At 46.4% G+C, this 11786-nt stretch overlaps 2 protein-coding genes across 6 annotated transcripts in view; both read left to right on the forward strand.

The window, feature by feature from the left end:
• Positions 1 to 3852, forward strand: part of RCC1 (regulator of chromosome condensation 1) — a 21040-nt gene extending 17188 nt beyond the window's left edge. For all 4 annotated transcript variants that reach the window (XM_010830178.1, XM_010830175.1, XM_010830174.1 and 1 more), the window contains 2 exons: positions 94 to 246; positions 1399 to 3852. In XM_010830178.1, the coding sequence (XP_010828480.1) occupies positions 94 to 246; positions 1399 to 1577 (332 nt within the window). In that variant the 3' untranslated portion in view covers positions 1578 to 3852. The remainder of the gene's footprint in view (positions 1 to 93; positions 247 to 1398) is intronic.
• Positions 3853 to 7302: 3450 nt separating this feature from the next.
• The window catches only part of TRNAU1AP (tRNA selenocysteine 1 associated protein 1), a 26151-nt gene continuing 21667 nt past the window's right edge, over positions 7303 to 11786 (forward strand). For both annotated transcript variants that reach the window (XM_010830180.1, XM_010830179.1), the window contains exons 1-2: positions 7303 to 7432; positions 8084 to 8181. In XM_010830180.1, the coding sequence (XP_010828482.1) occupies positions 7406 to 7432; positions 8084 to 8181 (125 nt within the window). In that variant the 5' untranslated portion in view covers positions 7303 to 7405. The remainder of the gene's footprint in view (positions 7433 to 8083; positions 8182 to 11786) is intronic.

Genomic DNA, 11786 nt, shown 5'->3' on the forward strand with positions numbered 1-11786 from the left:
ATTGTGGGCCCCGCTCCCGTGGATATCAGTGCCCACCCAGCCTACCTGGATCATACCGTCTGCTATTCTTCATCTCTCTCCCTCCTCCCACAGGAAAAGCATACAGCCTGGGCCGGGCTGAGTATGGGCGGCTGGGCCTTGGGGAAGGTGCTGAGGAGAAGAGCGTACCCACCCTGATCCCCAGGCTGCCCACGGTCTCCTCAGTGGCTTGTGGAGCTTCTGTGGGGTATGCTGTGACCAAGGATGGTGAGTGGGACCGCCCACAGTCGGTCTGGTTGGGGTCTGGGGGTCATGATTCTTAGCAGAGTGCCTGGCAGGTTCCATTGCCCACCATTCTATGGAACTAAGATGTGGGAAGCAGTATTTGTGATGACGTTGTTTTTGTCCTGATAGAAGTTCTGGCTTCGATGACATAAAGTGGGTAAACACATTATTAAAATTATTTTAATGTGTTGGAGCCAAGGGGATATATTAATTACTGAGGCCCACATAGGCAAGGCTTCCTGGGTGGCTCAGTGGTAAAGAATCTACCTGCCAGTGCAAGAGATACAGGAGTTGTGGGTTCGATCCCTGAGTCGGGAAGATCCCCTGGAGAAGGAAATGGCAATGCACTCCAGTATTCTTGCCTGGAAATTCCCATGGACAGAGGAGCCTGGTGGTCACAGTCCATGGAGTCACGAAGAGTCAGATACAACTGAACACACAGGCACGGACAGGCAGGACTGGAACCCAGGTCTCCAGACTCCTCACACAGGCATGCCTTTACATTTATATCTTGGTGACCCTTTTTTTATACCAACTAGTAACTGCCAGCTTCCCAGGGAGTTGTACTTAAAATATCATTAGGAGAAAGAAAGCTTAGTAGTTGGGGTCCTGGCAAGCACAGCAGAGGGGGGTGTGGACAAGTTGTTGCCAAAGCCTGAGGGAGCAGACTTGGAGGCCTTGAGAAAGTGGGCTGGCAGAGCTGCTGGATCCGGGACTGTCCAGAAAGAGTTCCTGGGGAAGTGGGGCTCGCTGCACCTTGAAGGTTTAGTCCTTAATGGTAAGGAAAGGAGAACGTCCAGAACAGTCTCAAAGGCAGGTGGTTCAGGGAATGGAGGTGATGTAGGGGTTTGGGGAATGACCAGTCATTGTCAGGCCTTGAAAGGTCTGCCTGGGAGCAGGGAGAAGTCTTTGTCAATGCATAAGGGCTGTGGTCTCTGGTTGACAAAGCTCTTTTTTGTCCATCATCTCCTTGCCTCCTCCCAGCTTCTCTGAACTCCCCGGAGGCTGGGACATTGCCAGGCTGCCTCAGGCCAAGCCCAGAAGGCACCCTCATGTGCCAGGCTTCTCACTCTGCAGAAGAAAGCTGGGGCTGGGGATCCTCGAGACAGCTGCCCCTGTTTCTTTCCCCTATAGGTCGTGTTTTCGCCTGGGGCATGGGCACCAACTACCAACTGGGCACGGGACAGGACGAAGATGCCTGGAGCCCCGTGGAGATGACAGGCAAACAGCTGGAGAACCGGGTGGTCTTAACTGTGTCCAGCGGGGGCCAGCACACAGTCTTACTAGTCAAGGACAAGGAACAGAGCTGGTGAAGCCTGTGAGGGCCTGGTTCCTGGCCCCCCCAACCTCCCTCTTGGAACAGGGAAGCCGTGACGACTGCGTGTTCCAGCAGGCCTCTCCCAGCCCCAAGTACTCTGTCACCTCCTGCCTTTTCCTCATCAGCAGAACAGAACCCTTCTCCCCTTTATGCCCCCCTCTTTTCTGGAATCATCCTGGGACCTACAGGATGAGGGTGGGATAGATGGAAGAGAGGGGAGGGGTTTTTATCAGAAAGAACATTGCTCACCCCACAGCCATATGGTCAGACCTTCCTGCTCATCCCTACTTCTATGGCACTGGCTGACCCTGGTTTTGCCTCTCCAAAACCAAAACTTCCTCCCCTGCGTGTTTGGTGCCCAGATAACGCTGAGAAGTCAGGCTCCATCAAGCCCCGCTCTAGTCCTGTGCCACTCTTCCCGTCCTTCACAACCCACAGGCGGACACACGGTACAGTCGTCAGACCCAGCTGTCATGGACCTATGCCTGGGGGAAACTGGAGAAGGGGAAGGCTACCCAGCCATGGGCAACCCCAAGCCAAATATTTGGCCCTGAACAGGTGCCCATGGGGCAAAAAGAAAAACAGGGCTCCTCTGTTTGATCAAGAAAAAAGCCAATCCACCTTTCTCCCAGAAGCACAAAGCATTCTGTCCTTCAGGCCTTGTCTGCAGTCTCCCCCATCCATCCTGCCTCACCTGCAGCCAAGGGCCTGAAATCTGGAAAGGCAGCTGTGCCTGCAGGGCAGGACTTGTGGGGAGAGGGGAAGGAGGGCTTTATAAACAAACTTAAAGCAATATTGAGAGTGAAGGGAGGGAGGGGAAGAGGGTTGGAGGGGTAGAGGCTGGTCTCCAGAAAGGGAAACAGCAGCATGTACAGTGGCAGAAAAAACAGGAAAGGGTTTTGATTTTCTTTTTTTTAAATGTAAAGTATTTTGGAGGAGAGAGTGAAATCTTTTAACACTTTGAATAAATTTAGAGTTTTATAAAACAGGCCACTTATTTTCTACACACTCCCTGCTTTTTTAAGGGAGCACCTGCTGTGTTGGGAAGGGCAGAATGACCCCATGCCTGTAGACCTGGGGAAGACTAGGACTTCAGTGATGTCAAGAACTCCTGGTATGTGCCAGCTGTTCATTTTTTGTTATTTGTTGTTTTGTTTTTGTTTTTTTTTTTGTATGAAACAGTGGCTGTTCTAGACAAATCAAAATGAGTTGATTGGTTTTTCTTAGGTATTTATGTTTCAAGAATCACTGGATTTTTAAAAAATTATATTGTACAGTATGTGAGACATGGGGTGGATCTTTTTAATATCCTAATTTGAAACCAAGATTTTTGAGTACAATACATCTCTAGAGATACTTACACTAAGTTTAATGATGTATCATTTCAAAAGCTAGTGTAACTGATTAAACATGATTAACTGCACAATAACAACTTATGCATAATGGTGTAGATTTTCACAGGCATTTGAGCAACCAAGTCACATAAAGCTGACCTGTCCAGTATGGTGGTCAATAGCTACTTGTGGTTATTTAGATTTAATTTAAATTTGTAAAAATGTAAAATGAACTTCCTCAATTTTATTAGCCATATTGCAAGTCCTCAGTAGTCAAAAGCAGCTAGTGCCTATGGTTTGGGGGCTATGCAAATACAGAAATTTATAGAACATTTCTATAATTGCAGAAAGTCACAGTGGACAGTGCTAATATAGGAGGTCTAAATATGTACAGCAGGGAAGTTTTATTAGTGCCAGGAGGATTCTTGATGTCAGCTACTCTTGGAAAAATGAATATGATGTAAAGTAACTTAAAATGTTTTCTGTGATTGTTTTTTCCTCGAACTTTTAGTTTCAATGCAGGTCCTATCCTGATTAGAAATGGACTTCTAGAAGGGAAAAAAATCACAACTTTCGACTTTAATATTTTCACTGTAGAGAGGCACTGTGTGTCTGCTCTTCCTTCCCCTGCCCCCCAAAAAAGTCCATTTGGATTAGATTTATTGAAGCTTTCCCTTTTGACATACAGCAGATTGAAAGTACTTTCTCCTTAAAAACAACTCTTGTGGATTGAGACTTAAATGGCCCAGGCACTGTACTGAGCACTTTGCATACAATAATAGCTCATTTCATCCTCACATCAGCCTTGTGAAGTCGGAACTGCTGTCCCTCAGGAAAATGTCCCTGGGAGTTCAAGTAACTAACTTGAGATCTAGCTGCCTTTCTTTTCCTTGTATTGTAGTGAAAGTCACTCAGTCGTGTCCGACTCTTTGGGACCCCGTAGGCTATACAGTCTGTGGAATTCTCCAGGCCAGAATACTGGAATGGGTAGCCTTTCCCTTCTCCAGGGGATCTTCCCAACCCAGGGATTGAATCCAGGTTTCCCACATTGCAGGTGGATTCTTTATCTAGCTGAGCCACAAGGGAAGCCAAAGAGTACTAGAGTGGGTAGCCTATCCTTTCTCCATCAGATCTTCCCAACCCAGGAATTAAGCTGGGGTATCCTGCATTGCAGGTGGATTCTTTATCAACTGAGCTATCAGTGAAGCCCTGATATGTATTGTATGTAACAGTTATAAAGCTCTCTGTAGGTGCTTTATGTATATTAGAAAAGTATCAGGCACAAAGTAAAGGCTCCACAAGTCTTTGCTGTTACAACCGTTGCACATTTCAAAATTCCCTGTGGTTCATAATTGCCTTGTTTTTTCACTTGCTTACTTTTTTGGTATAAGTGTTGTTCAATAATTCAGTGTCATAGTCTATCAGAAGTATGAATCTCCTTTTTTACGTTCAAACGTGTCAAGTACTCTTAAGTTTTACCTTTTCCCCTATCCTCCTCCAACCTGGATTGACTACCGCAAAACAAATGTAATCACCACATATGGCTCAGCTGTAAATACTATTTACAATCATAATAATGTAGTACAATTAACAAATTGCAATCAGAAGACGGAAAAGTGTGTATGTCTGAGGGGACGTCCCTAAAATATCTGAAACTACAAATGAATAGAAATTATATTATTGAGGGCTTCCCTGGCGGCTCAGTGGTAAAGAACCTGTCTGCCAATGCAGGAGACACCGGTTTGATCCCTGTTGCTGGAAGATCCCTCGTACTGCAGAGCAACTAAGCCCCCGCCACAACTATCGAGCCTGTGCTCTAGAGTCCTGCGGCCCCAACTACTGAAGCCCTCGTGCCCTAGGGCCTGTGCTCCACAACAAGAGAAGCTACCACAGTGAGAAGCCTGTGCGCTACAACTAGAGCGTAGCCTCCACTCTCCACAACTGGAGAAAAGCCGGCACAGCAACGAAGACCCAGGACAGTCAAATTGTCTTTTAAAGTATATTATTTAGAAATACACATATTTTAGGGAAAAGGTTGGGATAAGGGATAGGTAGGGTAAGGGACAGCTGTTTATTGTTTGACATAAAATTAATTTTTTTTCCGGTGTCTCAGTTCAGTCGCTCAGTTGTGTCTGACTCTGCAACCGCATGGACTGCAGCACCCCAGACTTCCCTGTCTATTACCAACCCCTGGAGCTTGCTCAAATTCATGTCCATCGAGTCTGTGATGCCATCCAACCATCTCATCCTCTGTCCCCTTCTGCCTTCAAGCTTTCCTAGCATCAGGGACTTTTCCAGTGAGTCATTTCTTCGAATCAGGTGCATCAGTCCTTGCAATGAATATTCAGGACTGATTTCCTTTAGGACTGACGGGTTTGATCTTGCAGTCCAAGGGACTCTTGAGAGTCTTCTCCAACACCACAGTTCAAAAGCATTGATTCTTCGGCGCTTAGCCTTATGGTCCAACTCTCAGATCCATACATGACGACTGGAAAAACCAGAGTTTTGACTATATGGACCTTTGTTGGTGAAATACTCCTTGGAAGAAAAGCTATGACCAACCTAGACAGCATATTAAAAAGCAGAGACATTACTTTGCCAACAAAGACGTCTAACATATCCCCGACATTCTTGTGGAAATTTGATTAGAAACAGCAAAGAAGGAATCCTGTCTGATAAAACTTACATTCTAAATTAAAAATAAATATGTAAAAATCTTCCACATGTAAAATGAAATTTAAAAATAGTAAGCAAAAAGCACAGGGGTTGGTAGGTAGTGCTATTTATCAGTTATAATTCTAAGGCCTCCAACTGCCGTGTTGGAGGACTTATTAGAAGCCAGCATTAGGCCAAATGTTTTCCCAACTTGTCATTTTCTCCTCACAACAAACACAGTTTGGGACTTCGCTGGCAGGCCAGTGGTGAAGACAATTCCAATGCAGGGGGCATGGGTTTGATCCCTGGTCTGGGAATTGAGATCCTACATGCCACACTGCTTGGCCAAGCAAAACATGGCACAAGGTGAAGTGAAGTCACTCAGTTGTGTCCGACTCTTTGCGACCCCATGGACTGTAGCCTCCCAGGCTCCTCAGTCCGTGGGATTTTCCAGGCAGGAGTCCTGGAGTGGGTGCCTCAAGGTAAGCACTGCTCTTTGTTGTTGGTTAGTTGCTAACTCGAGTTCGACTCTTCGACCCTTTGGACTATAGCCCGCCAGGTTCCTCCTTCCGTGGTATTTCTTTTTTTACTTTTTTTTTTTTCTTCCGTGGTATTTCCCAGGCAAGAACACTGGAGAGGGTTGCCATTTCCTTCTCCAGGGGATCTTCCCCATATACAGATGGAACCTGTGTCTCCTGCACTGGCCAGTGGATTCTTTACCACTGAGCCGGCAGGGGAACCAAGTGCTACTGTTACCCAAAATAGTGAGGAGGGCTTGGATTTGGGCTCTATTTGTTCGAGTCTATAGTCAAAGCACCTAAAGACTACAGTACTGTGGAAGTGAATAGAAAAAAACTGGAAATTTGGCAACTTGTGATTGGATTTAAAGCTGCATCCACCAGAGCTTGACTTTGGGTCCAAACACCCCAAATTTGGGATTTATATACTGTCAAGGAAGGGCTCAAGTGGCCCATCAGCCCAGAAGGAGCCTCGGAAATGGATCCTCAAGCACTTGGAGTGACTTTCACACCTGGAGATAACAATTCTCATAGAAGTTTCACATTCTAGGAAACGGGTATTAAACTGAGGTGAAGGCCTGGGACACTCCCAGATTAGAAGTCAAATTGTCAGGATTATCTAGAAATGGTGTTTACTGAGGGCCTTCTGTGGCAGGTCACTGTTTTGGGACAGGTTAGAACTGGCGGTTTGGATTAGTGTAGAAGTGAGACGCCAGAAAGTGACAAGACTTGAAGACTGGTTTGAGATGACACAGTTGCCCCAATTTACACTCGCTGTAATTCTGCCCTCCCTGCTCCCCAGGGAATGATGGAAGACTCCCAGCGCAGCAGTCAACAGAAATCTCTTGCAAACTGGGAAATGCAGTGTGAAGGGGTGGCTGGAGCGGACCAGTTAGTAATTTGCCTGAGTGAGTGGAACTGAAACGTCCAGACTCCCAAAGGAGATCTTTTACTTGAAGGGGGGAAAAAAAGTGCTTATATTTGCTTTTTTTTTTTTAACAAGGAGCGTAAAATTCTGTAATTTTATCTGTACATGTGTGTTTAAATAGAAACCCGAGAAAGCTAGTCACCAGCTCCACCCACAGCCCAGCGCAGGGCAGGGTCTGCCCCGCTCCCTCCCGCGGGCTCCAGTCTTGGGACCTGCCCGCCGGGAGCCGGAAAAACCCGGAGCGGCACGCGGGCGCGGTCCTGCGCGCCGAGCTGCGGAGCATGCGCAGAAGGCGGTCGAGGCGCATGCTCCGTGGAGGTCCCGGTTCGGTGGCTCCCGCTTCCGCGCCAGCTCTGGGAGCCCACAGAGTCCCGGCGGGGCCGCGGGCATGGCGGCCAGCCTGTGGATGGGCGACGTGAGTGAGAGCGGCTTCCTGTGTCTGTGGCGCAGGAATGTTAGCGTCGCGAGGAAGAAAGGGGCCGAGGGGGGAGGGCCCTCGAATCTCCAAAAGGGTGGACGTGAATGGGTAGGGGAGTTCTTTTAGGCGACGCCGGCGCGAGTCCCAGTTATTTAGGTACCGGGGGGGCCAAGACTGAGGGGAAGGGTCCTCGAAGGGTGGAAGTGCTTGGAGAGGGGCAGTTCTTTTAGGTGACGCCCAATTCAGTCCCAGCGTGTAGGTGAAGGGGGCTGACTCGGAGGGGGAGGGGTCTTGGGGGCCCCGCCTGGGTTCGCGGAGGGGAAAAGGAGGGTTTGGGGGCGGTTAGAATAGGAGGAATCCTAAGGGTTGAAGAGCGCCCCTGGTTCTGGGACTGGAGGGATGGATTCCTCCATCCAAGGGGGGCGGCTTCTACAAAGGAGCACATTTAAAGGAAAAGAAGGCGAGGGACCGGGAACGCAGGGGTTCAAATCATTCTGCGCATGGAAATCTCTTCCCCCGCACCCCCAACCCCACTCCCGCCCGCCAGCAGCGTGCAGCCCACCCCGGGCTGCGGGCGGAGGGGCTCCGGATCCGGGAAGCGAGGAGTCTGGATGTGGCCCGACCCGCTCTGCTCTTGTGTTTACGCAGCTGGAGCCCTACATGGATGAGAACTTCATCTCCAGAGCCTTTGCTACCATGGGGGAGACAGTGATGAGCGTCAAAATTATCCGAAACCGCCTCACTGGGTTTGTCCTCTTACTTCAGTCTTCGTTCTACTTTATAGATCGCGCTGCGTGTGTCATTCAAGAGAAAGTTAACATCGCGGAGGGTCAGGGCTTTGACCTCTAGTAATAGTTGTCATAATGATGTTAACATTTGGTGGTGTACAGATGACTTGAGGCAGTCTGGGTTTGAAAGCTCTTGTCTGCTGTGTGTGACTTTGAGCAAGTGACTTAATCTCTCCCTCTTGTCTGTAAAAATAGACATAATGAAAGCACCTACCTCATAGAGTCCTGGTGAGGATTAAGTGCCATTAATTCACGGTCAAGGTTTACCACAATGTCTGGCATATGGTATATGCTTGGTAAATATAAATAGATTATGATCTGCTAGGTAATAAGCACTTTAAAATCACAAAAACCTCTGAGCTAAGTACTGTTATTAGAGAAGCTTAATAGCTGTCTTAAATTTACACAGCTTCTAAATGAGAAGCCAGGACTCTAATTCAGCTGTGTTCTCCAAGTTCATGAGTACCCTTAACTCTCATGTGAAACACTACCTATGTGCCACTGTTCTAGATTTCCTGGACACATGGCTGAAATAACCCAGAAATAGTCCCTCTTCTCATGGATTTTACTACTTTCGAATAGGGGAATGAGACAGTAAATACCTACACAAAACAAAATGTGAAGAATACTTTCACATAGGCAAAAAAAAAAGACAGTATTTAGTGAGTATCTACTCTGTGCCGAGTACTAAAGCAGCTTGCTAAAGCATCAGTCAGTTGAAAAATGATGGGAGATAGGAAGTGCAGCCTAGTCTTTGGCTATTTGGTAAACAGGTACTTTCTTATTCTTACAGACAGCAAACCCTGATAAATCAGCTACTGGCATGAAAATACATTCTGTAATACTTTCCAGAACACTGACATAGGTTCTCACATTTTAATCTTTATTAAGAATTGAAATCATCCTTTCCTGCCATTGGGCTTCCCTGGTGACTGAGTGGTAAAGAATCTTCCTGCCAGTGCAGGAGACTAGGGTTCAATCTCTGGGTCAGGACTATCCCCTGGAATAGGAAATGGCAACCAACTTCCATATGCCTGGGAAATCCCATGAACAGAGGAGCCTGGCGGGCTATAATCCATGGGGTCACAAAAGAGTAGGACATGACTTAGCGACTAAACCAGAAATAGCAACCATTGATTACTAAACCCTAGCTGTTTTTTATGGTGGCACCAACATACATATTACATGTGCACTGTGCCTCATATGACAAAGACTTTGAAGTGCCTTGTGAGAATACTGTAAATAAATGTAAATTAAAAACAAGGAACAAAATACAGGGAAAAAATAAGACCCAAGAAAAAGTAATGCACAGTAAAGCATAGTGCTTAACAATGTAGTGATTGGTTGCAAAATACTTAATACCACAGAACTGTACAGTTAAAAAATAGCTGAAATGATAACATTTTATGTAACTGTGTGCGTGCTCAGTCGTGCCTGACTCTACAGCCCCATGGACTAGCCCACCAGTCTCCTCTGTCTGTGGGATTCTCCAGGGAAGAATACTAGAGTGAGTTGCTATAACCTTTTTCAATGTAATGTAATCCTTAATGACAATTTTTTTAATTCAGCAAAGAAAAAGAATACATTTGCATGTGAAATAACCACATCTCTTCCATCACTGGTGGGACTAGAAAATGTTACAGCCACTGGGGACAAGTATCTGGCAGTATCTTTTTTATTTTTTTCCTTAAAAAAAAAAACCAACAACTTGAGTTTTGGCTGCACTGGGTCTTTGTTGCTGAGCACCGGCTTTCTCTAGCTGCTGTGAGTGGGGGCTGCGCTCTAGTGCGTAGGCTTCTCATTGCAGTGGCTTCTCGTTGCAGAGCAGGGGCTCTATTCACGTGGGCTTCAGGAGTTGTGGCACATAGGCTTAATTGCTCTGAGGCATGTGGGATCTTCCCCGAACAGAGATGGAACCTGTGTCCCCTGCATCGGTAGGTGGATTCTTAACCACTGGACCACCAGGAAGTCCATATATCTTTAGTACATCTGCCTTACCAAGTCTGCTGCTGCTGCTGCTGCTAAGTCGCTTCAGTAGTGTCCGACTCTGTGCAACCCCATAGACTGCAGCCCACCAGGCTTCCCTGTCCCTGGGATTCTCCAGGCAAGAACACTAGGTGGGTTGCCATTTCCTTCTCCAATGCATGAAAGTGAAAAGTGAAAGTGAAGTCGCTCAGTCATGTCCGACTCTTTGTGACCCCATGGACTGCAGCCCACCAGGCTCCTCCGTCCATGGGATTTTCCAGGCAAGAGTATTGGAGTGGGGTGCCATTGCCTTCTCCTTAGCAAGTCTAGTCTTAGGTATTTACTCAAGAGAAATGAAAACGTGTAACTAGCATGAAAAGGACTTGAATATGTATAGCACATTTTGTGTGAGTGTGTGTGTGTGTGCACGCGTGTGCATGCGTGCGAGCTCAGTCCCTCAGTTGTGTCCGACTCTTGGTGGCTTCTCTGCCTACGGAATTTTCCCGACAAGAATGCAGGAGTGGGTTGCCATTTCCTACTCCAGGGGATCTTCCAGGCCCAGGATCAAACGCGCATCTCTTGCATCTCCTGCATTGGCAGGCGGATTCTTTACCACTGTGCCACCTGGGAAGCCTGATAGCATGTGGGACAATGGCCCCAAACTGCAGTCCAGGTATCTGAATAGGTAGATATGTAAATACTGGTATACACATACAGTTTATGTATATGTATGGTATACGTATACAGTATATGACTTAAAATTTCTGGAGTTTGCTTAAGTTCATGTCCTTTGAGTTGGTGATTCTATCTAGCCATCTTATCCTCTGCCACCCTCTTTTCCTTTTGCCTTTCAGTCTTTCCCAGCATCAGGATGTTTCCACTGAGTCAGTTCTAAAATACACAAAATTAATCTGTGGTGGAAATAACTCAGCATCTAGAAGAATTTGTGCATTTCATTGTGTGTAACTTAAAAGGAAAAAACTATGCAGTAATTGAACTCTAATAATAAGCGTGTTAAAATAATTGAGAAAAATGTACCAATATCTGCAACTTACTTTGAAATGTATCAGAAAATAAGGATGTACCTGTATTTTCCATCTCCTGTAAATGTTATCATACTTTCATTATTTAAAAAAAATAAGAAAAAATATCAACAAAAACAAAAAAAGATGATAAATGGGTAAGGATGTGGATGGATTGTCATTTGGTAAAGTAAATATTTTTTAAAAAGTGGTGGATGTGTGTATGTGTGTGTGTGTGTATATATATATAAGGGTGTTTGCTATGGCAGCTCTTTTAATTTTTATGTTTGGAATTTTTCACAATAAACTGCTGGGGAAAGAATATGGTCAGATTATCCTGAACTCAAGTCCAGCCTTTGGCAAATACCAGCTGTGTAGTTTCGGAGAAGGCAATGGCACCCCACTCCAGTACTCTTGCCTGGAAAATCCCATGGACGGAGAAGCCGGGTAGGCTGCAGTCCATGGGTCGCTAAGAGTGGGGCACGACTGAGCGACTTCACTTTCACTTTTCACTTTCATGCATTGGGGAAGGAAATGGCAACCCACACCAGTGTTCTTGCCTGGAGAATCCCAGGG

The sequence above is a fragment of the Bison bison genome, unplaced genomic scaffold (assembly GCF_000754665.1).
Source record: "Bison bison bison isolate TAMUID 2011002044 unplaced genomic scaffold, Bison_UMD1.0 scf7180017864516, whole genome shotgun sequence".
Lineage (NCBI taxonomy): Eukaryota > Metazoa > Chordata > Mammalia > Artiodactyla > Bovidae > Bison > Bison bison.